General features: G+C 37.4%; 1 protein-coding gene across 1 annotated transcript in view; it reads right to left on the minus strand.

Annotated features, from left to right (window-relative positions):
- The window catches only part of IMPG1 (interphotoreceptor matrix proteoglycan 1), a 57,315-nt gene that overhangs the window by 24,973 nt on the left and 4,943 nt on the right, over positions 1 to 27,399 (minus strand). Inside the window, exons 2-12 of the mRNA XM_008938604.1 lie at positions 21,932 to 22,165; positions 17,062 to 17,228; positions 16,828 to 16,856; positions 14,133 to 14,200; positions 12,996 to 13,087; positions 11,340 to 11,486; positions 8,218 to 8,276; positions 6,518 to 6,538; positions 4,881 to 5,134; positions 3,406 to 3,482; positions 2,412 to 2,919 (exon numbers count right to left, since the gene is read on the minus strand). Coding sequence (XP_008936852.1) covers positions 2,412 to 2,919; positions 3,406 to 3,482; positions 4,881 to 5,134; positions 6,518 to 6,538; positions 8,218 to 8,276; positions 11,340 to 11,486; positions 12,996 to 13,087; positions 14,133 to 14,200; positions 16,828 to 16,856; positions 17,062 to 17,228; positions 21,932 to 22,165 — 1,656 coding nt within the window. The remainder of the gene's footprint in view (positions 1 to 2,411; positions 2,920 to 3,405; positions 3,483 to 4,880; positions 5,135 to 6,517; positions 6,539 to 8,217; positions 8,277 to 11,339; positions 11,487 to 12,995; positions 13,088 to 14,132; positions 14,201 to 16,827; positions 16,857 to 17,061; positions 17,229 to 21,931; positions 22,166 to 27,399) is intronic.

Genomic DNA, 27,399 nt, shown 5'->3' on the forward strand with positions numbered 1-27,399 from the left:
TGTCAGAGCCTGTGTGAGAGTCAAGTGAACTGTGGCCCTACACTGGTACTAGTGAACAATCAAGCAAGCTTGAACCTTCGTGTCAGAGAGAGATTCACCTCCTGTATCCCTCCTTCCACCCAATGGAAACCAGTCAGTCAGTAACTGTAATAAATTGCAATAAACAAATTCTTTACAAATTTAGATCTGAAGAAAAAGAATCGAGCTAGTATTTTCAGCATAAGTTGCTCCAGTTTTTTGGTGAGTCAGATACCCTCTGTGCCTTCTCTTTGGTCATTTGGAGCTGTCAGGCTACAAGGTTTTTCAGCTATTTAGCAAATTGTGAAATAGATATGTGTCTTTATGTGGGTTTTATGACATCAAATCCCTAACTGAATGAGTGAATAGAATGAAAAAAAGTATCTGACTATTTTTCCCCTGCAAGTGTAACACTTTCCCACAGATATGATTAATGTTATCTAAAGGCCCACGGTACTGTGAAAGTATGCTTTGCTTTTATCAGTAGCATTGCAAGACTTCCCAGCATGCATATGAATACAGTTATGCTTAAAGCTTTTCATCATCAGCTTTGTTTTCAGGAACACCTGACAATTGATTCTTATAAGAAGTGATTTTCTAATGTTTAAGTCACTCTGCTACTCATAGAGTGTTTGCCTTTCTCTCACTTTAGAACTCTGTGTTTAAAGGCAAGACTACAGAATGGGAAGTTTTTATTCAGTACATAAACTACCAGGTGCAACACTATGACCACAGAGTCTGTGTTGCTTTTCCTTGTCTAGACCTGACTAGTGTATGATCCAAAAGCAGATTTCACATTCTATATTCTTTAAAATGCCAATCTTATTATTTACTGGATCCAGAAAGACCAAGTACACTATGTGGGGATTCTCCCCTCTCTAGAGAGAGGTTCACTTTGCTCCCCCCAAGAGGCTTCTAGAGTGCAGGGTGGGACATGAAAGGCCAAGGACTGAGCAAGGAGGGAGCTGGTGGAACAAGAGCAGATTAGAGCCTCCTACAGGAGCAGGGGACCTTCCTGCAGCAAGGAGCAAACTTACAAGCTTTGAGGATGACATTCGCGGGGATCCAGAAATGCTGAGTGAGGTTGTGCAAGCTAATACATCTTGTGGGAATTGTGCCCCCAATTTTTTTGTGTGTATGTTTTTTGTTTTTCTCTGCAGAGTTTTTAGTATCCCTTAGAGACTGTACAAGGACTTTAGAGAATCCTTCTGATTCCTACAAAGTTCTTATCTGCCCTCTGCTTTTCTGTTGAGAGGGTCAGTCAAAAATCTGAGACAAAACACATCTGAATAGTCATCCAAGAACTAATTCTTCCCATGGGTTTGTAGTGATCCCTTGCACTTCATACAGCTAGCACAGGCTTCTTGGAAGTGTAGGAAAAATCAGAGTTTACTGACCTAATGGTGAGACGGTGAGGCTGGACTGGGGAGCAGGAGAGGGAACAAAGAGCTGGGACACATGGAGGGCAACCTCAGACACCTGCTGCAGTAGAGGCTGCTGCCCAACACAATCCAGTTACCTGCACACCTTAGTTCTCCATTGTCTAATACAGTTTTCCAAGCCACTGTTGGGGGTGGTGTAAGCAACAACCTTACTGACACTTTGCTATTCTAGGATAAAGCCTGATTTGCCTGTGCCCTAAAGCTGACCCTACTATCTTTGTCTGAACTTTTTTCATCTTCAGGGTCAACACTTTTCTGATAACCGTGTGACACAAGTCTATAATATATTTTTCATTTTAAAGTCTAAATTATACAGACTCTTTTCCACCCAGATGTATGTATGTATACACTATTTTGATTTATTTTTTGGTTTTTTTCTAATATATCTTGGTCCCTGTAAAAAACCCTACTATACGGACAAAACTGAATAAACAAACATGGACAATAGAAATTTTTAAAAGTTATTCTCATTCATCAGACCTACAGATATATAAACTGTTCTGAGCCACGGTACTCCTTAAATGGAATAAATTATTTCCTCATCTTGCTGTTATCCACATCTGTCTGTAGAAAGCAAAGTAATTTACCTTCCATGTTTTAAATACCATTTTTTTTTGTGTGTGTGTTAAGCTGTTTTTTGGTTTTTTTTCCTGATATGTCTTTTTGCTTTGCCTTTTTGAATTTTTACCATAACACCCTGTACAAAATATGTCTTATCCTTTGGCATTTGTTGCTGGTTTGTTCTTTTTTTTCCCTTGAGAACGTTGAAGTCAGGTACACAAGGATTTTCCTAAAATGTGCATGAGAAATGTAAATTTTTCACCTTTGGTAGTCCAGAAATATTTCTGTCACGACTGAAAGGAATGCTTACTGTACTTACACATGACTGTACACATAATAACAACTGGATCTTTCCGGCTTTCTTTTATGGAAAAATCTTTTGTGTCTTACCTTGTCCAGACAGACTATCTTGGTCAGCTTCCTTGAAAGGTGGTTCTGTTATATCAGCCAGTTCTTTCTTCTCTTCAGCTTCACTACTCTCATCTCTGGTTTGCAGGAGAGTAGGTGGGGTAAAACTACCTGTGGTATAAACTGGAGACCCATAGCCATCAGTGATTAAGTCATTGCTGGCAGAATCATCTGCAGAAGGAGGCAAATAAGAATCCTCTGGTTTTGGGTGAGTGCTAGTGCTACCCAGAGCACTGAAAGGCACTGTGAAAATTTGGTGGTCAGTAGTAATATCTTCTGGAGGAGATTTGTCCTGAAACGGTCCTCTGGAGGGTTTGGTAGGGAACACAGGTTCGGATGAAACAAAATTATTAAAGTCTTCAGGGGCACTGATTTCTCCACTTAGTACAGGGATTCCAGTTGTAAATTCACTGACCAAAATGTCTCCTGTTTGGTCCGAAGTTGCTGGGCTGGGGTAACCTAATGGGAGTTCCACAGTCATGGAGTCCTCCTGAAAAAGTTTTTAAAAAGCAATTTTAATTATTATGTTTAACTTTCATTGCTAAAAAGGCCAGTGATCCTTAGTCATGGGAGCTTGCAGTTAACTCGGCATGAAATCATGGGGTGTATAAAATGTTTGGCATGTGCATGTGATCCTAGTCACATTGCCTGTAATTTTAAAAATGGTCACAGAAAGGTGACTTTCACTAGCCCTGTCATTGAGATGTACTACCTAACTGGTGAGGCATCGTTTATTTTGTAATTCAATTCAAACTGGAAAAGGTAATCAAGTAGTAATATTCACCTATAAATGCTCTAAACAGTATTTCTGTTGCAGTATAACTACACAAACATTCATTCTTACAGCATTTATAGAAGGAAGATACACGTATTTTAACATAAGAGCCTTTTTCTGTGTATTTATGTATCTTAACACTGTAATTTATTTTGCCTTGCCGAAATAAATAAATAAATATAACAATCATTATTAACTTACCAAATCAGGGCCTGCCAGAGGAATAGTGACCACGGTCTGGATATCATTGTCAAAATCACTAGGTGATACAACAGACTCTGAAAAGAACGAATAAAATAGAGAGAGAGAGCAATATTTCATCAGTGACACACTGAAAACTGATCAAACCCCATGAACTCAGTAAAAAACAGTATCAAAACTACTCTCCAGCAAAAAAAAAAAAAAAAAAAAATCAATTGTGGGAATTTTATATGTGGTATTCTTTGTACTCTCTTTAAGCATTAATGGGATAGGTTGCAGAACTGAGCCGTGGAAGATGCTTAAAATCAGCTGAAGTATGAATTGCTAAGTTAAATCCACACAGGCTCTGGTGAGTCATTATATTGTCTTGTTTATTAAGCCTAAATTATTTTCAGTTTTAGCCAAAGTCCACACCATATTTATACTTCATGTTTTGGCTTTATTGCCCCGTTCTTTCCTTCACCCCCTCAGCTCAGCTCTTTAAATGTACTTGCATGTAGGCTGTTCTTCTAAAGCTGGTTATTAAAATAACTAGTGTGGAAAAATTGATTAAAATAGTTATTAAAATTTTCTTTGTCCAGGAATTTTTTCTCTTAGGACTTCTAATTTCCATTCAGATATGGCATTCTCCTTTTACAGAAAGTATTAGCTCACCTAAATATATATTTTTATTTAAGAAAATGATGCTGTTTGTAAATGAAACACTACAGCTAAAATTTGGTGTGTGTTTTAAGATTATTTTGGTAAATACACACATGAAAAAGTAGTTTAAATTATTTTTCCCCATTTTTAACCCACCTCCACGAAACTGGGGCTATGTTGTCCTTGAAAAATTCATTGTTGGGCTAGAAGGGAATATTTATTAGCTAGATTATTGAATGGGATGCAGCCCTTCAACATTGTTTGGAGAACTTCACATATAGTTTGTCAACTACACTTTCTCTGTGTTTCAAAGTATAAAATGAATCACACCACCAATTTTAGCTTGGGATCAAATGCACTTTAAGGTGTCTGCCCTCTGACTTCATTAGGAGGTTAGATGGTTTGCTTACAGTCAAGAGAGCTTTCAGAAACCTAAATTTGTGCTAAGGAAGGCCTCAGTTTTTATCTTATTAAAGAAAGGAGACTGTGCATACTGGGAAATTAAAATTATACAGGAAACATTCATAGCATATTTTTTCTTCCACCTTTTATTTGTCTTGGTGTGTAAAATATCCAAGTTTTCTAAACAAACAACCAAGGAAAATAAATCCTCCAATACCTTTGGAAGTTAGGAATTATAATTAAAAAGGCACATTTTGCTGTAACATTTAACTTAGATTGGTGCATCCTTTGGATGCTATGCAACACTTGGGAAAATGGGACGCACCAAATGAAAACAATCTGTTAGAGAAGCAAAGAAGACGTTACTTAAATTGCATCAGTTTGAAAGGACAAGGTTCAGCCTTGTGTCTGGCATCAGCCTGACTACTGACCGTCAGTAAACTGAAGTGTTCCAAGGTCCATTGGCAGCGATTGGTCTTCATGGAGCGCTATGGCAACCAGTTGCTGAAGGTCTGTTACTGTGAGTTTAGTTGCTGACGTCTCTCTCTCTTCCTTCGGAGAAAGTGGAATTTTTTCATTTTCAACTTTATTAGATCCAATAGTTGAGATGTCATCCGCTGTGCTTCTGAGTTCTGAGCCATCTCTCTCAAAGTTTACCACGTATCTTGCTATAGTGCTGCTTGATCTGCAAGGGGAAGATGCAAAAATGTCCAGTGCAGCAAAATCAGTCACCGCCTGAGGACTGATTTAACAAACACACAAAGGCAAATGCATGCAACTACAACTTATTATCTTCTGTAAAAATAAAGCACTTACACTTCTTTTTAATGAGACTGTCATCTTCAAACTACTTTTGCTATACCTAAACGTTTTTCTTCTGTGCATAATTTTAAATAAAAATTCCAGTATGGAAGAAAATTATAAACCTATTGTAACATAACCCGGTTTAATCTGGCTACTAAGAGACCTGTAGAACTTGTTATATGGTTTGAAGTGAATAATTATTGATTCAAATACTCATAAATGCGTGCTGGAGTTACTAGAAGCTGTAATTGCCTATTTATGCAGGAACCTATGAAAATCGATTCAACAGTTCATAAAGCTATAGATAAGCACAAGTCCCATCATATCTGGGGCAATTTTTTATTTTTTGAAGAATAGCAAGAAAGTTAGCTAACATGGCAAGCAAATCACTTGTCATAATGGGAGCTAGCTTTTCCAAGTCCAAGTGAATGTGTATAGCTTTTCCCTAGATGCAATTCTTAACAGAAATCTCAGATTTAATTCACCATTAATACAATATCTTTCATAAATGTTGAATTCACCTATTAAAATGAAAAATAAAGAGTACATTGTAAAACATTTGTAGTCTACTATGTTGCTTTTTAAAATGCAAAATAATCGGAGAGAGAGTTTAACTTCATCTAGTATGTTCTATGTATTTACATTTATATGACATTGCAAGAATTCAAGAAGAGCATTAGACAGTTCTCCCTTTTAAACTATGAGTAAAAGAAAAATTCTGGGACCTGCTAGACAAATTATTCCCCAGCACTACTTTCAAGCAACAACAGACTCTGTAGCTGCTCGAATTACCTCGTAAAAGCTCCCTACATTTTATCAAGGTAGTAACTGGTCTCATTGCTATTCTATCTGGCCTGATAATGGAGATAACAAATCAAATCCTACACACTTATTGAAAGTAATGTGTATATGGGAATACAACTAGAAAACAGCAGATCAAAAATGAAAATTTAAATATGAAGTTTCCCTATCTTTTTCACTTTCATTTTATGACTGATGGAGATCTTTACTCATCTGAATGTGAATTTTCTTAGGTCAAACAATTTTCATTCCTTCAGAGACCCTGACAAAATTTGATTACATGAACCTTTCAGATAAAGGTAGAAGATGTCCCTGTGGCTTTATATCACAGATTTTGTACTTAGTCAGAACACAAATCTATTCACTCTGTCACATCAAGATAAAGAACATTTATTGATGTACTCATGTATATCTAATAGTCTATAAAATGATTAATCTTAATTATGAATTACAGACAAATTACCCATCTTTCTCCTTCTTCTGTCTTCATTTCATCACAGAAGAAAGTATGTGATAAAGGATTGCAAAAGAAAGAAAAACAAAGATTCATGTATACTGGTAAATCAATCAGTCACACATCAAAAACATCTTTTGGCAATTTATCTTATCTTCTATGTATTGTCTATAATTTTTATCTCTGTGTAAAAATGACAGCCTACTGTCCATCATTCCAGTTTTACCCTTCCAAAAAATAGGAACCTCCATGTTTTGAGTGGGGAAACAGGAATTTTACTTTACCATGTTTGTTTGAAATATCTGCTTTCCTATTTCCCACTACAAATGCTGTAATTTGAGAACTGTTGTTGCTAGTCTATGTCTTTATGGTGACAATGGACACCTGTGACAGTAGTAGCAACTACTACGGTTATTTTCCCTGATGAATTCTCTAGCATGTCTCTAATGTTATCCTTCCATATTGCCTTGTGGGAAGTTCTGCTAATGTATGTAGCAATATGGCTGAGGAGGGACAGCAACACCTGTCCTTGCTGATTGGTAATTCTCAGGAGATAACTAAATTACTAGATGATGGGAAGCAATCCTTGTCTCCCATATTTATAAATGTACTTTCATATAAGTTCCTAAGACCAAGACACTAACCACAAATGGATCCCAGATTTCATGGAGTCAAAACTGAAAGAGGTTAGTTATTGCAGGTTGTAACTATGAGATGTTACTACAGATTTTCTCTGCTTGTTCTGCAGTAGCCAGGTTTTGGTTTCTTATTTTCATTACCAAAATCTAAGCAGCTTATTTTTGCTCTATTTTGCTCCTCTTTCTCCTTTTACCTAGCAATTTTGCAGAGAGAAAAGCTAGAAAGTATGCTCTTTTCTAAAATTGCATTGCTATATGAATGTTCTTCAAAGTGTATTAGATATTACTAGAAGGAATTAATGTTCCTCGTGCTATGTCATAAGCCCACATGTATTTGTGTCTTTTTCCCCTGCTTTGTATTCCCCTTTAAACTTATGTTATTTCTTACTATTAGTAATTAGGTTTCCCTTTGATTCTTTACATAAAATGCTCTTATATATAGAAGTATAATCATATCAAATGCTCAGATTTTGTTCCCCTCCTCACCTGTAGATTCACTACTGAAAAAAATACACAGTAGCTTGTATTAGCAATAAACATACAATGAATCTAAACTTAAAATAAATGGTAAGACAGAAATTTATTAAAATTTAAACACTTTTAATTGTTGGAAACACCTGGGAAACACCTATTGGAAAAGTTTCAGATGTGTGAACACATATTCTCCTGAAACCTTCTCCTGCCAAGGTACCTTCACTGTGATATATGAAGGGCACAGGACCCATACTCGAAAAAGTAGCCACCTAAACAATCATACTGCTAACTTTATTTGTCATTTAAGAAAGTCCTTAATAACAATATCACTAGCAAACAATTTCAAAGGATTTATTGATTACTTCACCCCTCAGGGACTCAAAGCTACTTCTACTTAGTAATTTGAAACGTCACAGTCTTGTTTGGAATGTGCACTTCTTTCCATAATATCTCTCTGTTGTTCCCAGAAAACTATTTTCTGTTTATAGCAATACACACCCCACTATTATGGGGTCTCTTTCATGTTGGAGGGTAAGAAGGAAGAGGAGAATCCTAGTTAGTAGCCAATAAAAAAATTAATCCCGTTTTCTTACTTACTTAAATCCTAATACGTGTATTTCTTTGAAACCTGGAAGTTTCTCAAATATTTTTTGCATCTAGAGAAAATCATAAAATCATTAATTCAGTTTAAGTTCTATCACTAAAAATCAAGCACAGGTTGACAACTTAGACAATGTGTTTCATATTTCAGAAAGAATTTTAGGTCTCAACTAAACAGTCTCAACTGCTCTCTTTGTGGTATCATCATCACTCAACCCAAACACAATATTTGGTTTGTCTATGTTGCCTGTATTACCTCTTGATAGCAAAATCAGGTAAAAAATACATCTTTTTTTAGTGAAGTAATTATGTAAATCAGTGATACTCTAGTTCATAACAGAGTAAGTCCAACAACATGAATCAAATGAGTTTCTCAATCTCAGCTGTTTCGGTTCATGCATAGTTTTGTGATTCAGGTCACCTTAACTGTAAATTGTTAATTATTTAGAAATATTAATCAAATGCAGATGGATTTCAATTATTTGACAAACCATTTATAAATTCAACATTTTCACTGTCTTCTACAAATAGAATAACTTTATATATTTTTAGTTCTAATGTAAACAATTGTACAATTACCTGATTTTTAACAGAAGAGGCAGTGTAGAGAATAAACAATGAGGAGAAAAGGTGAATGCTGTATACACTTTTCAGACTTAAGGATAAAAAATGTTTTTATCAACACCTCAAGAATTAACAATGTTTTGAGATCCAGCTGACTTATCTTTTGGTCTTTTCCAATTGTAGCAGCCTTTATACAGCTAAGTCAAATGAAATATTTTAAGTACATCTACTATGTCAGAGGAACGGGATTTTCTTTAAACACACAGTTCCACAGTTCCCTTCTGATTCACATCCTGGTCCTATTAAGGACCAACCAAGCAACACAGTGTCTAAGCCTTTCATCTGAAAGCAAAGCCTGTGGAGCTGAGGGAATTCAGCACTTGAAAGAAAGTGAAAAAACTTTTTGAGGAATCAGGTCTTTTAATTCAGCATATCACTTAAAAATTATATGAATAAATGCAGTGATCTTTCCTCTTCTTTAGCGATATGATTTTGTCCAAACCCAGCATATATTTAAAACTCATTCATTCATGCATAAGATTTTCTCAGAACTGGTAGGGAGTGGGTGGTCAGACCCACAACTTTCTCTGCATCTCTAGTGCAGGTTAAGTGAAGAAGTGGCAGATCAGTTGCTAGCACAATACTGGGTTATCAGACATGCCATACAAGCCTAGATGTCTTTTTCATTGGAGCAAAAGAGAAGACAATGTCTAGTGCAGAAAAAGCCCTACCATCTACACTCCCCTTGCCCATTTCTCACAAGAGGACAGTGTGAAAGGAACTAAGATAAACACTTCATTCTTGAGCTTGGTCTAACTTAGTAAAAGTGGTGCAGAAGTAGCAATTAGAATGAGGGAAGATTTTAAATGTTATTCATGTATCTAATGCTCACTGAAAGTAACAGAGATTAGGGGCCTAAATCACTAGAATGCAACTAATTTTCCTAAACTTAGGCAACCACTATCATTTTAGAAGCCTTAAGGTCATTTTCTGCTCAGCTGCTGGTTCAAAAGAGTGCAGCTGTCTCATACTTGAGAGGCTCTTGCAGATGTGTTGGATAACCCAGGGCACCTGAAGTGGTACCAGTTATCCATGTTTAGATAACTGAATCCTCTTTTAGCCATGTTCTGCCAGTTGGCTGTTCACATGGGGCCTGTTCAGTCTCTTCATCATTCTCTTTACATCTTAATGAAGTTATTAGTTTCTTTTAACTGTATACACATGTGTAACTTCCTATGTCCTTTTGCCAAATGAGTCTTGATTTACTGAATAACATCAGCATCTGAATCTGCATTCTATTTAATGTGATTTTAAATTTATGTTGTAGTATATAGATGTAGTTCTGAACATCTGCACTGTAACGTCTGCTGCAACTCTTCCCTCTTGGTGTGTTCTGCTATGAATTAGGAACTGAGCTTGGAACTGCAAGGCCTCAATCTTTGCAAAGGCTTCTCTGGAATTTATACAGGAGCTCATGTGGCTGGACAAGGTTTTAATTCTGAATCTAACCTCCTCACTCCTACCCTTTGAATGCATTCGTAAAACTGCCTTGTATCAAGATTGCCCTCTGCCTCTTCCATGAGATATCTTTGGAGGAAAGCATGTCAGGTGTAATTCATGGCACTGGGCTACAAATAATCTTCTGTTCAACACTGCATGTCAAGAACAGCTTTGGACTCTTTAAGGTGACACATAAAATTTGAAGACAATGGAAAATAATTTAACAATCAAGGAACTTTGCATTTCTACCCATCTGACTAATGAAATAACTTAAAATTCAATTGCTGGATTACATCACTGTATGTGTAGTAAACAATGCCTACAAGAAGTTCTGTTTGAGGATAATACTGGAAATCTCCAGAGAAAGAATGTTTTATCAGTTCTGCTAACACTTCCTTCACCATTTTTCTTTGCATCTCTGAAACTGAACCAGGATAGTAAAAAAGCTGGCACTGAGGAATGCTCATGAAACTGATGAGAAGCTTTTGGTAGTTGTACTAAGGAAACCTTACTTTTGGTAACCTCAAGTCATTATTTGTTATCTATTAAATAGATAGCTGAACATTCAGTTAATATTATTAATCATACAAAAACACCACAGATGTTCTAGTTCTTACGGAGACTATGGTAATGCACAACAAAAAGAGTGGAAGTTCTTTAAAGAGCAGTTCATACAACAGTAGCTAATTTCTTGGAACATTTATATTACATTTCTCATTAGATTTACTGAAGAAATTAAATTATGACAAAGTACTGTCTATGAATTCCTGATTAAGCTCAAATTATATTTTGTAACTTACTCTGTTCATCTATTATCTGAGGCTCTACTGCTGACAAAGACATTGGCTTGTTAGCTTGGTTGCTGAACAGATGGCCAGAAGGAGGGGAAAAGCTTACTACACATGAAGGAAAACAGTGTCTTGAGACAACAGAAATTACCTGTTTCAAGTGAAGGCAGTAGATTCTAATTCTGTTTCATGGTGGAGGTAGTTTCATAGTATGAATCTCAGCCAAGGTACAAAGCCAACATTTTGGCATCCACTTAGCCTCCTTACCTGTAGTTGGAATTTAGCAGCTAGTTGTAGGTACTGTGGAGAGGTGGGATCGCTAAGTTCAGGTGTGTACTCCTGATCAGTGAGAGTGACACTGAACTCTACCATTTGCTCCACAGGCAGTTCTGGAACTGTATTTGTTGCCAGCTCCTGGAAAAGAAGGGGAGAAATAAAACTGATTCTCTCCCCCCACATTTCATTATTCAATAGGTAGAAGGTTCCCTTTTAAGCCTATCCCCAAAATAACTTTCTGAACAATATTCTGCACAAGGCAAGGATTCTTTGAGAGAAAATAAGATCATAATATAAGCCAGGAAAGAACAGTTTCTGCACAACTTGTCTCTGCTAAGTCATTCCTTAGGATGCCTCAGTTTTAGGGGAATGTGTATAAAATAGGGCTCATCAGTTAGAGAAAGAGCATTCTGTAACATTCTGTCACATAAACAGAAGATTAAGGAATATGCACTTTCTATATAGCTGCCCTATGACTTTTGAGGAGCCAACCTTTAGAGAGCTGGTCACAAAGGACAGGGCCTAGTAAGAACGAGACCTATAACACAGAGGAAGTAGTTAATACCAATTTCTTAGTACACATTAAACATCACAAATAAACAATTATAAAACCATTTTATCTGGGGTCACTCCAGTGCAATTCCTGTACTGGAGCTGAGAAGCTTGCAAAGGGACTGTGGAGAATGGTGGCGATTTGCCAGGGTTGTGTTGGGCAAGGCTTCAGCCAGCACTTCTGTCCTCAAATTCTTGATGGCAACAGCGCCAAGACCTGGAGCTCACCCAAGTGGGGAGGAGGCAGCATGAGCCTCTTCCTACAGCCAGTATGTCCGAACAACAAAAGAAACCCAGAGCAGCTTTTGAGGAGCTGCTCCAGAAGGGCAATTCTTTTCAGAAAATGAAAAAATTCTCAGAGGGGAAATGCAAGGGGTCAGGTTCCAGCTGGGGCTCCTCAGCAGTGTTATCCATGCTGGTCCCTTGGGCCCTGGTGAGGCTTTAGTCTCTCTCCAGAGGGAGGTTCTGGAAGGTTCCCAGAACCTATGAAACTGTGCTGAGACCAGGGCTGCCTCCCTGCCACCCCCAGGAGCAGCAGCAAGGACAGGGAAAATAACAGCCCCTCCTATCACCCCTACCCCTGCTATCTCAGAGATAACCCATGGCCTGCAGTAGCTGCTGTAAACCTGCAGAGGAGGGTGCCCTGATGCCATGGCTGTTCTGAGGAGACATCAGTGGAGATTCTCTGTTTCACAGCTGGCTGGCTGGTAGGAAAAATGCAAGAAAGTCCATTCCTATCCCCTGTCTTGTCAAAAGCTCAGAAGGTATAAATTTTTACATTATTTAATGAAGAACAAGATTACAAAACAGTGCAAAGTAGGCAATAGGACCCTCGTTAAAAGAATGAAGGCTCTGCCTAAAAGCTGTTTGCCTTATTTTTATATATTCCACCACATATGCAAGAAATACTATGTACTATTTCAGTACAGAGCAGATGCTAATAAAACCCTTCAGTCCTAATAGAAGTAGCGGAGGGGAACACTCATGGTTTATAAGCACCAAGTGTCTATAAAGAGTTTACTCTCTTTTCTGCTAGCTGAGGTCAAAAAGAAGAGATGCGTGAAAATGTGGGATAAGACAACAGGCTGCTCTCACCTTCACAGGAGTCTTTGTGTCGTTGACAATTTCGTTGAGCAGTGTGCCATTGGCTACTGGTGCATATGGAGAGAGGGATGCGCCAGGGGAGCCTGGGGAGGTTTAAAGTAAAATCAGGCAAGAACAAGTTTGCACACCAAAAATCTACACCTTTCTCTGTTGATCAGGTGTGAGCTCACTGGAGAGGATTTCCTTATGGTGGGTGTGTTTATGCCAGTGAAAGGTGGTCAAGACTTATGGCATTGGGGGTTGCACTAGATGATCTTTTGAGGTCCCTTTCAACCCCTAACACTCTGTGAATCTCTGAATGGGTAAAGCTGCTGCTTTTTATACAATAGATGACCATTTTTCCAGGTCAAAACATCAGTAGTGTTGCATCTGTGTGTCTGAAGGCAAAAATTTGATAATTTCCTGCTGTGCTACCTTATATATCGACAAATATTTAAGCTTAATTTTGCCAGTTGAGATTTTTGTGTCTATGACAGCCACCTTTCTTTAGGGCTGAATTTAAAATAACAAGAAGCTTTGACAGAGTTTTCCAGCTAGAGGCAAAATTACCATGCTGGAAATCACTAAGATTCTGTCATATTTGTCCCCCATAAATATATATGTGCAGGATGTTGTTCTTTGAACCAAAATGCTCATATTTACAGTTTCTTGTCTCTGCATAAATTTCTAACAATTTTAAAGAAGTTGTATTACACAACAGTGTTGGTAGATCTAATTGGAATATTCTGCTCGAATTAATGTCTTGGCATCACTGTGACTTTTTGGGTAAAGTGATTTTTTATTTCATGCAATTGCTGCTTCTGGCTAACAAAATGAAGCAGCTGACAATCTAAATGTTATTTCATATCTGAAGCAAAATTAGCTCTACTGTCTACAGAGGAAACTAGGGAAACGTGCATTTAAAGACTGTGAAATAAACTTGGAATGTGACATTTGAGTAGCACACATGCTATAAAGAACTTAAAAAATGCTTCTTGTAGATTATTTTGTTAAAGCATTTTCATTGTACTTCACTGAACTTGTCCTTTTACTGCATTCATTAAATTATATCCTTCTAAGGTTTGTGAATTGTTTGTTTTAGCAATTCTATTTAATGGGCAGACACACAACAAGCAGATTTGATTTTACCTGTAGAAATGGAAGGAATATCTTCCAGCTTTTTGCCACCTGTTTTCTCTGTGGATATTTCATCTTTCCTATCAAATAGAAATGAGTGATTTAATGATCAGCATGCTGTACTGGCAATGGCAAAGGTATAAAAAATAATGTAGAAATGACCCCTATACTAAGTGTACTTTAAATAAGAGGAGTTTTTTCTATTGGTTAAACACCAGAGAAACAGTAGATCATATTTTATATTCAACAGTTTATGTATTTCCTTTCCTCTCCTTCAATATGGTGGTTGCTCTTACAAGGAACAAAAATACTGATTTGATATATAGTTCCACTAAGGGCCACCAATTCTGTCAGGAGTCTGTTCATGAGCTTTTGTGACTGATTTTTTCCAAGCAATCAAAGGGATGGAGCCACAGAGATTAAATCAGTGCACAGGACCTGCTTCTTCTCTCTTTGACATCTATGTATTGTTGATCACTGGCTAAAATGAAAGCAAGACTTCTCGTACGTTAGCTAAATGAACTATTGTCTCCTTAGCTATATCTCATCCTAATGAGATAGAACAGTGAGGGCTTTCGGCTTCTTCTAATTTTAGAGGTGATGGACATTTCATAATTCCAAGGGTGTTTTGTATGGTTTGGTGGGAGGACAGGATGGGTGGATTTTTCATTTGTCTGCCTCCATTGTAATATCATAAGGATACTTCCAACTAATGACCATTTCAAATCAGGTTCTTGGATGAAGATTATTATGAATTGTAGGAATGTGCACATTTGGATCTGGATGTTAGATTAATGAGTTAATGCCTACCATTGTCCCCATGTCAGAGAGCTGAAAACCTAGTAAGAATATGGTGGGTGTGACGTACAGATTGTTTGCCTTGCGTCTCAGGATTTATTTTTGTATTGTTGATATTATTTATTGTTGTAAGTTTTACAGTTATATGCTGATGAATAAATTTTGTAACTGCGACTGTTAGCTTGCCAGAAAAGCAGTAGTAGTATGTATATATAAGTACATTTTATTATAGATGTATTAAAGATTCATGCAGTTCAGGCTTTAGAATAATTTCTGCTCTAAAACAAAAATTTTATTCATTTGTAGCTTTTGGAAACATTTAGATTTTTAGATAAGAATCTCCTAAGTGACATTTTGAGATTTTTCTTTCCTGAAATTATGGGGTGAAGAATGTCAGTTGTTTCAAGTTTTAAGTAGAATGTGGGGAAAAAAAAAAAACCAAACCAAATCCAAACCAGCATAAAATAAAAAGCACAGTCACAGAAATAAATGAGGATAGATTTCCTCAAAATTTCTATAGAGATAGCTATGATTAAGGCAGTGCACACAGGTGAAGTGTTTGTGAAAACTGCCATAGCTGAAAGAACTAATGGCACTGCAAATGAGTAGTTTTGTGTTAACTGAGAGAACGTGAACCTTGTAGCATAGACAAAAGTAACGGCTGGGCTGCTTTTCTAGATGGGTCCAAATTAGAAGTTTAATTATGTAAATAAAGAACCTGAACAACTCCTGATTTACCACATTGTTTGGATATCTTGTGTGATGAGAACGTAAGTATTATTTGTAATGTTTTCACAAAGTTAACTGATTATGTGTTTTGTCCTTAACTGGAGACTGATCCCTCCACATGGTATCCACAGAAGACACAAAATGTTTCTCAAACTACACAGTAGTAAAGATGAAGTCCAGCAATGCATAGTCACGTCTGCCTCTATTTCCAGCTAAAATATGAGTAATTTCATAGATTTTTCTTCACCTACTGAGTTGTGTCTAGGGAAAACCATACTGTTCACAAAGAGCGTAAGAACTCCGAGATCAGTCACTTCACTTATTGCCTCGCTGCTGCTGTTTGCACTAGACTGAGTGCAAAGACCTCCCTCTGGGTTTCCAGGGGAGTTTAATTAGGCCCTACATTATTAAAAATCCATTTCTGAGAAAGAAGAACACTCAAAGCTCCCATGTCATAATGAATAATGATACCTAAGACCTCTGTGATCATGAGACAGTATAAATCATGAACGGAAAAGATTATTTGCTATATCTGAAAATGCAAGAAAATTTAAAGAAAAAAAAATTACAATAATCAGAGAAAACATGGGCAGTGATTTGTTAGGCTGTACTGTAATATTTCTGTGCAGAGAGGCAGATTCAGTATGTAACCAATCCTGCTATTCTCAAACTTCTGAGACTTACTAAAAGCATACTTTTTCCCAAGAGTTTACGGAATAAAGCATCAGATTAGTTAACACTATCACAACATGTAAAAATACAGGGGAAAGCTAAAATGAAGGCATAGAATCATATTATTGCTTAATGTAGCCTCCCTGATTATTTTTTGTTAAGCTCTCGGAGTTTCCTTAGGAGAACTATAGCAATTTAGGTCATCTTTTGTCATGGTCCTGATCAACACAAGTCTAGTGTAAATCTGTGGCTCTGCCAGAATTTCATGATCACAATAATCTAAGAAGACATTCTGTGGTGTCTCAAAGTGAACAGGCAGCTTTGAAATTTGGCCATTTTCATTATTTGTGATTCAGTTACTGTGTACTATGATACAGTTTATACACCTCTTACAGCACACACCAAATACATCACAATGCTATCTGTCTATCTGTTCACATCCACACACATCTACATGTATCTTTTTCAAAAGAGGCAGTAACATCAAGGTTCTACTTGTGCTACTTACCTTTCCTGGAAGGTTCTATGTTTTACCCGCTGCAAAAAGATTAAGAAAAACAGCATTTTACTAGTGGGTGTATCCAACCAGAGAGCAGAAGCCTGTTAGCTCTTTTGTTTACTGTACTTTTATGTTTTCCTTCTAACACATGCCCCCTCCTCTTCCTGAGCAATACTTTGCACTTATATAAGGAGGGACTTGGAAGTCTCCCCCAGTTTCTAAACAAATGTCAGTAATCCTTACCCGCTGGATTATTTCCAGGTGCTCTTGGGAATTGCTGAAGTTCTTGCCAATGTCGAATATGCAGAAGGTTTCCCTCTGACAGGCAGTAACCCAGTTTTGATATTCAGAAGTATCAGGAATCCGATCCAGAAAAATACGAAAGGCTTCCCACACAGCTTCCTGGCAGACTGAGTAAGAAGAAAAGGGCTGGGAATGGATGTTTTGTGCTAACAAATAAACCTGAAAGCCTTTTCTAAAGCGATTTGGGATTTACACATTTTACTTTACTCAGTAAACAAATCCAGCTTCTAGGTATTTTTAGATATTTAGGTCTTTTAGGTATTTTTGAATTGACAGTCATTTGCCTTCAAGCCAAAGCATTAACTGCCTTTGAGTTAAGGACTACTAATTTCCGTCGTTTTAAAAGAAACATTTATTTGGCTTGACATGGTCGTGAATAAGAAGAAAACACAAAGTGCACCTTCTTCACCTCAGAGGTACATACATACAAAGATACATACTGGATGAGATACATACTAGTGACAGCATACAGAGAGCTGAAGAAAAAAGATTAATCTAGCAGTCATCATACTTGAATAATCATAATTTTAACTGTACACAAAGGTTTTGTATATTAGTATGGCTACCTGTGCATAGAACAAGCTAAACGGAACATATGTAATAGTCTTATAGTCCCTACATATATAGCAAAATATTTAAATGGATTTTTTTTTTTTAATACTGCAGGCTGAAATTATTTATGTTCCAAATTTTCAGTGTAATTCATCTTTTCAAAATCTTTTGGACTTTCTGCAGCAAGTACATGTTTTGATGTTTCTTTAAACACTTTTGGAAAAAAATGTATCTTCTCCACACAACTGTGCATGGTCATTCATTTCATGTGTCCTGGTTTAGGCTGGGATAGTAAATTTTTCTTCCTAGTAGCCAGTACAATGCTGTATTTTGGATTTAATGTGAGAATAATATTGATAATACATGGATGTTTTAATTGTTGCTAAGTAGTGCTTATCCAAAGTGAAAGACCTTCCAGTTTCCCATGCTCTGCTGGCAAAGGGGTACTCAAGAAGCTGGGAGGGAGCACAGCCAGGACAGTTGACCTGGACTAACCAAAGGGATGTTCCATATCATAGGGCATTGTACCCAGTATATAAATGGGGAGGTGTTGGCTGGGATGGGGGCAGATCGCTGTTCGGGCATCAGTCAGCAGAAATTGCATTGTGCATCACTTGTTTCTCTTGAGTTTTATTTACCTCTCTTTTTGTTACATTCTTTTTCATCATCATTATTATTATAATAATATTATATTTTGGTTATTAAACTGTTCTAAACTCAACACACAAATTTTAATTTTTTTTAAATTTATTTTTCCCCCAATTCCCCTTCCCATCGCACTGGGGCAGGAGGCAGGGCAGCAGTGAGCCAGCGGCTGCATGGTGCTTAGTTGCTGGCTAGAGTTAAACCATCTCACAGTGTAAATATCTCCTCCATGGTGATGAATCATCCAGTTAAATTGCAGGCAACATCAGACAAGACTGGCTGCAGTGAGAACAGTAGTGTTCTGCATCATTTGGGGAAATGAAAATAAATATAAAGAGAATAAGACAGTGGGGAAGATTTTGATAAGGTGTTATTCAGGAATGGTTATAAGGAAACTTCATTTACTGGATGCAAATTGACTTAACTATATGAGATTATGTAAAACACAGTAATGGAGACATATATTCTGTTGGCTCACTTGTTATGCAAGAAAGGTGTGAAGTTCAGCTGTAGTATACTACAAAATATATTACAATGCTTATTTGGGCTTGGCATCCAGTTTATTGATCTGTTTTCTAGCGGTCAGAACTCTGCCAGGCAGAGGGAAAACTTGTAAAAGGTGAGCTCCTGCTGCAAAGACTTTGCTCTCCAACACTGTGACCGAGGATCATGACATGCAGGAGTATGTGAGGGAAGGGAGAAAGCAGCAGCAGCTGGGTTATAAAACAACTGCTGCGAAATACTTGATAGGGTTTACTTTCCCTTGCTGATTCTGCTAACACGGGTCTTAGATTAGTCTGCAGAAGCAAGTTTTTGAGAGTCAAAGATGGCCAGGTGTGGCTACACTTCTAAGTGCACTTTTACCAAGAACTTGCTAAAGTCTCTTCTTTTTTGTGAGTTGAAACCTTTTATAAAAGATTCCGGGGGATAAACTGTTCCCTCCTCCAGACAGCTATTGCCCACCTGGCTAATTATACTAACATGTCTTTGGATTCTGTTCAGGTAACAGCCCTAATGGTATAGAACCCAAAATATTTGGCTTTCAGGTAACTCATTTTGCACTGCCTCAAACTAAACATAAAACTAATCCTGGCTGCACCTGAGTCATGTTTAAAATCACTGAATGGTCCAAAGAGATCCACAGCCAGCACAGAGCCAGCCAGGAAGCTTTGTTCTGTGTGGACTTCCCTGTTTAACCACAGAAATCACAGGTTGTCTTCCACAGAGTCTGTGAAGTCAGTTGTGTAGGCTAACCAGCACAGCTCGGTGGCTGCTAGAACCAGTGTGTTTTGTACAGAACCTGTACAGTTTAACTCAGCTGTTGCTATACCTTCCCATTCACAGGTGACTGCCTCTGTTACCACTTGTTGGTTCCTATCATAGTGCTAGAATCAACAAAGCCAGCTGTATTTTTGGCTTTGTGAAAATGTAATGTACACTCACTCAGGATGAAGGGATATACTTCATCAAAATGTTCTTTAAAGTTTAAATGCTTTTAGAGAAAGGGATTTTCAAACATACTAGGAAAACTATTCTAACAAAAACTTGCTAGTAATTTAAAAGCTGTTGCCTTCAGCACTTTACAAAGTTCATTACTGTGAGGTGGGACATTTATTTTCCGTACTTGATACCTGCTTTGACTCAGAATGAGATAATTATCTGCATTATCTAAAATACCAGTGTCTCTGAAATTAGAGCAATCAGTTTCTCTAGGTAGTCTCTAAACTTGCTGTAGGGATGTACTCACCTAGCTGTGTTAGGGCACCTCAATAATACCTCAGGAATGACCTGCCCTCCCAGTAGAGCAGCTCCATGTGGAGCAGATGTGGTCAGATTATTAAAAAGGAACAGGCTGTCTTTTGAAGAGATGTATTCATTATGAGCTAGCAGTTAAGGCTACCTCTTATCATCTTTTTCTCACAGTTCTTGCTGGTATCTATTTTTCTGAGCAGTAACTGCTGAGTAAAGATATATTACCTGGTAAAAAGTAAGCCAGTTACCAGGGTTTAGATACACATGACACATGACCAGCTGAGAAGGCAAAGTCGCTGGTTCCATGCATGCTTTCAGTTTACCAGCATGAGGAACTGTCCTTATGGTGACTTAAGCTACGATGTGTTATTTCAGAGTTTGCATAGGGTCACAATAGGCTCAGGTTATCCAGCAGCAACAGTCCGAGCTCCTAGACCTGAGCTGCCTGTCTTGTGTGCTCATTCCTGAATAACAGCTACTCAGAGTGTAGGACATTCTACTGGGAAAAAGTAGATTTAAGTCTAAGTCTGTTTGCACTGCAAGACTTAAAAAGCCCAGTATCCCAGGCGATGTGCTGCTCTGCAAAAAGGTGGTAGGATTGTCACCGTAATTTTTTAAACAAAAATGTCATAGTTGCAGTTCTTTGAGTTCAGGTCAATAATACAAGCCTGTCCCATTATAGCTTGTTTTCAGCCCAATCAGGGATGTGACCAGTGAGTTTTATGGACTTTCTGTCTTAATTAGTATTTAAGAGAGAATTTTTGGGTCGACCCCTGTAACATGTTTCAGAATTCTGTCAATGCCCATGAGGTTGAAATTCAGCCCTACAAAGGAAACCAAATAGGTTTGTATCTATAGGAACAGTTATACACATTGGTGTAGTTTGCCCATGTTGCCTATAGCAAGTGGCTGCTGAAGTAAAATTTTTGCAGCTCTATATGCAGGTTTCATTACAGAGAGGAATAGCTGGTTCCCTGAAAGAGAGCTGAGGAGCAGCAAAGTCACATACGTGTATGTGAGTGGTTATAGAGTAATGTAGAGGACAAACAGATAAGCAAAGTTGATTTAGAGAGTAGATGTTACCTTAGATACTTGTGTCCCAGAAGTGCTGACTAGGTTTTAGAATTAGCTTTGAACTGTTGAGCTGCAGCACAAAAAAGTGCATTTTTCTAATGCAGATTGGAAGAGCCATAGCATGAAAGAAGAGGCAGAGGGAAGAAGAGAGGAAATATAAAAACCAGAAGGCTGTTTATAACATGCTCTGTAGGGACCTAAAGTTGGAGCGGTAATTCTAGAGGCTTGCTATGGTCAGGGAAGGTAAAGAAAGGGGAATTAACTGGGAAAGGGTAGAAAAAACATTCTAGATTTTTTTATAAATAACACTAAGGTCTTTCCATGAGCTGCTGGCAATTATCTGAGTGTTCATAGCATACCAACACTTCCACAGACTTACTTAACTACAGATACACCAACAGTGTGCAGTGACAAATGAATAGTTTCTTTACTTGAGCTGGTGGGTTTAATTATGAGTAGCAGTGATGGTGCCCGCTACGCTTTTGAGAAAGGTGGTGCCTCTTTACACAGTAGTGAAAGCATAATTTGGTTTTCGTGTTCTGCCATGGTAGAACACCACACAATTACACTGAGTTCATTAGTCCTTTGAGTACATTGTTTTATTCTGTTCTGGTAAGTGTGTATCTTGAACCATGCTGATGTACAGGTGACAATTGATTATCTATGTAAAAATAAAGCACAAAGCAAATAGCATATGCACTGCCTAGAGTTAAAGAACAAGATTGTGTTTCCTCAATTGAAAGACATACTTTCAAGGAGGAAATACATGCTACAATCATCATCTTACCTCTTAATCTGTAGTAAGCTTGGTGACTGGCTAAAATCTGCTTCACTGATTCTTGTGGACAAACTTTCACACCAGTTGAGAGAAAAGATGACCGCTTTGTTCGGTGTTTTGCCATGTCAAATATCCGCCTTATGGTTGACACTCTGGACCTCTTTGTTGTTCTTTCTGTTTTGTCTGACCCTGAGGCATCTGCAAGATGTTTGGCTTCACCACGGTTTATTTTATTAGGGATTTCTGGAAAAGATAAAAATCAAGCAGGTACATAAATACACATTGCATAACCAGTAGGTGTTCTATGCAAGATCATGTCTGGAAAACAGGCATGATCTTGAGTTCTTCTTCCTCCGTTATATTGGTGCCAATGCCCTGACTGAACTAGTGGGCTGAGGAGAAACATCCTGTGGTCACATGGGGCAACTGGGACTGAAGTGCTGGGGTTAAACCCCCAGCCATGAATGAGGGTTGGCATATGGATGATGTCCACAATTAGGCAAGAAAAACCCTCCTCACTGGTTTCTACCCAGGCCAGCCTAAGGTGGAAACTAATTAGGAGATCACCACCAGGTGCCCCTGCCTTTCACATTAACTTGGAGGTTCACTGGTTGCTACCCAGGGTCTGGCCAGCCTAAGGTGGAAACTAATTAGGAGATCACCACCAGGTGCCCCTGCCTTTCACATTAACTTGGAGGTGGGGCAAGAAGCCACCTCTGTAAGAGCTGACTCTGCTTGTTTACGCTGTATATGTGTTGTGTGGGGATTTTGGCTGTTGAAAGGGCTCGCTGACTTCCTAGGAAATGGAGTTTCCAGCATGGCTCAAGAAGATCATGAGTCTCTCTTCTGGCAGTTACTATACGATTGGGATTAGACTGATTGCTTGGGTCCTTCCTTCCCCCATGGCCTGGTCTTGGTATTGACCTGCTCCCTTCTTTGCTATCACGTGTTGTGAGTGAGTAGATTGGTCTCTTCATTCCTCCAGTGGTGGGCCACTGGAGGATTTTTGGTGTGTGGTTTAAGAGTGGGGGGAGGACTTTGGTTACTGGTCTGCCTGTTAATGGTACTATCCTTCCTAGCTGGGCATGTGGTCAGCAGAAGAGGGACTCAAGAGATTTGGTAACCAATTTCCTTATATTTCAACGTGTGACCCCTAGGTTACACAGGTATCAATTTCAGAATCCCTAAGTCTTGTTTTCAGAAGTGACTTTGGGATAGATCCACAAAGGACACTGAAGTGCTTGAACTCTGTGCTACAGCAGCTCACTGGTAAGCATATCAACCTGTATGGAAATTTCCAATACAGTGATATGTAACAGTCTGGAGCCTGGGGAAAGTGAAGCATCTCTGTATCAGCTTGCAGAGTAATGAAGGTCTCTATTCTAGCAGATAAGTAAAATGAGAAATAGTTGTGCCCTTTTAAGATACTCTTATTTCCTTTGGGCTTCAAGTTTCATGTTGCTTCACATCAGGTTCATAGTCCTGATCCTATCCTAAGAACTGGATGCTGAAACGCTCTTTCAGAAGCCAAACAGGAGTTTGATTGTCTTTGGGGAAAGAACGATGGGTTTCCAGTCTCTCTCTTTTACGCCACAGTACACTCCTCTATCCTTCCCTGATGTAAACAGAAGTAGTAATCAGAACAGACCCCAAAAATGTTTCGTCGCTTTGGATGATAGATGTTATGAATGCTCTGGCACTGTATCTCAGTAGATCCTTAGCTATTCCTGGCAAAGTGAAGCAGCTACAGTAGCAAAAACTGAAATCACTGAGTAGGAATTGCAGGTCTAGGTTTAAGTTTTACTTATGGAGCTATTTGGTTATGAAAAATGGAAATACTTCCAGGGTGTCAAAATAGCCTCAAGCATAGGAAACCCCAAATTAAAAGGCACACAAAAAATCAGGACTCATTTGGTTCCACTTTTAAAGTATTTGTGATGCAGTATTACATGATATGGCATCTAAGTTTAACACAAAGACGTTAATAAAAACAGCATATAAGGTACACATTTAAATGAGCTGAAATATGGCATTTTACAGGATCATGTGACAGTAGGTCACATTTGCATGAATTTGATGCATCATATATGAAAAATAACTAAAAATGTAAACAATAAAAGACATTTTGAAAGAGCTGCTTTGAAAGAAAAGTGTAAAAATTGGAGATACTTGGAAAAACTTAAGGGAGAAATTGTCCTAAAGACATGGCTTATATGTACCTCAATGCTGATGAATCAACTGAAAAGATTTATTTGAAGAATGTTTTAAAAACTTGTAAAAGAAGAAAAAAAGTAATAGGGTTCAAAAGAAACAAGTTCAGTGAGAGTAATACTTTAAAAAAAACTGAGTAAAAAAAATTGACAGTTTGATGGAGAAAGAAATGTCATAATGCATATAACAACATTAAACACTAATTATCATGTTCTTAGTCAAATCAAGAGAAAATAAGGAAGCCAAAGATACATTATCATGACAATTTGGAACTGTGTTAATCAAATGTTTAAAGATAAGTAGGCAGATAAATGATATGGGGAAAAATAATTGAAATGCATACTGTTATGAAAAGAATAGTACTTGAAGTAAAAAATAGGGAAAGTTCTAACATATATGTCAGTAGACATATGTATGTCTATATATATGTCTCAGTTCTTATTTAAGTTCAAAATGAAGGTAGGAAGTTACACAATGAAGGTAACAGGTGACTGTTAGTGCTTTGTAAAGCTTGCTAAATGCAGCAACCCTTAGGCCTGTAATTGTCTAATTGTTGCAATGTAATTTAAAATGATGATGCAGTCAATACAGTGTTTGTCATTAAATGAAAAGGTAGCAATTTTCCCACAGTAATGTCAGATCATGAATGATAAACTGCATCAAAGGAATTCCCCCTCTGAAAACATGGCTGTGGGTTTATCAGAAACCTGAAAGTGGCCAAACATTGAGTCAGTGGAAACACTGAATTTTTTTGAATGATAGAAAAGATCGAGTTCCATTGAAGTCCCTGAAATTCTCTAGAAGAAAACATCAAAAATCCACATGGAAAGTATCCAGTTGTAAGTCTATTACCTTTTACAAGGTATATTAACTCTGATAGACCTGCTGCCCAGGCAGCCTGACCAGCTGAGGTGGAGGATTTTGTCACTAAGCTCTTTGATAGTTTTTGTATGGAGCAGAGGCCTTTCTTGAAGGATTTGCTTCTTCCCCAGGACTTACCCCTAAGTCATTACCTTGAATTAAGAATTATGTTACTAATGAGACTGACAAAGGAGATTCTTCTCCAATGATTGTTGTAATGATACTTAGTTATCACTGTTCTGGTAGCCTATTCAAGGTAGGTGTAAATAGTTTCTCTTTTCATTCTTTCCCTTCAATTTCTGCTTTTTTGCTTTTTTTTTTTTTTTTTTTTTGTGGGAGGGATCTGTTGATTGAGTGTGTTTACTGTAACAGGTTTCATTTCATTTCACTTATATCTTGTAGTTAGTAAATTCCCCTTGCTAGAGTAATTCTTTTCAGTTCTTGAAATCACAAGAATCTGAATTGGAGAAAGCATCAGTCACTCTCCCCTCATGATTGTCCACTATTTATTTCCTGGTATTTACTGAACATGAATGGAAGAAACCCTGTCTTCTGGTATAAAAAATTATTTGTTCATAATTACTCAGATCTGTGCTTTCCCCTGTGTCTGTGAAAATTCTGAACTGAGAAATTTTAACCTAAGTCTTCCAGATGTTTTGGCCATGTATAATATGCCTTCAACTACAACTTTTTAGATGTTTTGCTTTGTTTGTCCTGCATTGGAAAAAAAAAAAAAAAAAAAAACCAAACTAAAAAAACCTGTGTTATTATGAAATTAAACCCATATATAGTAACTGATCTCTTTGTTTTTTTACCATGCAACATAGTAACCAAATAAACTGGAGTGGTGCAAATGTTACAGAATACCTGATTAGTTCATGTAAAAAATCCCCAAAATACTAAGCCATTTTCTTAAAATATTTTTGTCATTTTTTTCCCCTTGTTCTCTTTTCTGAAACGAACATGCACAATTAATATATTTAGTGTTTTCTTAGCCCAATTTGACTTTTTAAAATTTAACTCATTTCACAAAGGTAACTGTCTCAGTTTTACCTTTAAAAGCTATGTCTAAGATTTTTAGTTTTCTTTGATAGTTCTAGAGCAGAAGGGCAGGTAACTGTCAAATCTGGTAACATTTTACTGTACTTTAGCTTAATCTCCAAGGTGCCTTAAAGCTGTAACTGTCCTTTATTCTCACATGAAAGAATCTGCATCATTGTCTCCATTTTCCAGGTGACATACTTCAGGAAAAAAGTCGAGGTAGTTTTACCAGGGTGATGCACAGGGTCACTGTCAGCCATTATCAGAATTTGGATTTCCTGACCTCTATTCCTAAACTTAGATGAATATAACAAAAGATTGTTACATGATATTTTGAAAATCACTTTATCATATTTTGACAATCTTATTTGTATATGAGTTAGCAAAAGTGCTTTGATGACCATATGGGTGTCTCAAGCACAGTAGTGTTTTTCAGGCAGATAAAAATTATTCATTTCTCAAATTAAAAATCTGAAATTCTCGGAATGAGGACAGGCCTGTGTCTCTTAAGACCTGTGTTATCAAATTTATTCCCACGTTAAAGAAAAAAGGCATGAGAAATAGATTTCAAAGGTGAGAGTTCCTGTGTGTTTTTAATAATCTGCATGAGGAAGAAGGGAAAGTATATAATTATTTAACTGGATTCTAGAGAAAAAAAAAAAAAAGTTTAAAGGCATGCAGACAATTGGTCAGCATTTCTTTTTAAATTTGCTTTTTATAAAAGAGCAAGAAACTTGTATTATCATTTTTGTATAACTGTAGTGGATGCTTTTCTCTACAGCTTTATTCATTTTTAGCTGCTAATAGTACCAGCCTGGGGAGTCCTACAATTTGGGGGTAAGTTATTTGATTTTTTTCATCACTGTAGGCAATCCCTGTGTAGGAACATTTACCTACAGCTTTAACTTGTAAGCAAAACATTTGTTTTATTTGACCTTAGAAAATAAACATGTCATTGTATACAAGAGGAAGAATTTAAAATACAGCAAGTAAAGTTTTCAACAGCAGAAGGTGACATTAGGACAAAACTGTTGAAGTCTGAATAATTTACAAGGTTTGACATGTATGAAAAAGCAGATTAATCTGAAAAAGACGTCTGAAAAAATAAGGGTAGAGAGGAGTTCTAGACTGATAAATGAGACGTGTTGCCTGCACAATAAAATAATTATCAATTAAAAGACAATGCTTATTTAAGGGGAGCTGCTGAAATAGAAGAAGGAGAACTTATCAAAGAGAGATGGTTTAACAAAGATCCCATAAATGTGTTGTGATCCAATTCAAAATACACCAGGGCCAACAGCCCCTGTGTTGATAATTCAACCAGTAACTACAGGAAGGATGACTAGTCATGGGAAGTTGATCTT

Source organism: Merops nubicus, unplaced genomic scaffold (genome assembly GCF_000691845.1).
Source record: "Merops nubicus isolate BGI_N331 unplaced genomic scaffold, ASM69184v1 scaffold384, whole genome shotgun sequence".
Lineage (NCBI taxonomy): Eukaryota > Metazoa > Chordata > Aves > Coraciiformes > Meropidae > Merops > Merops nubicus.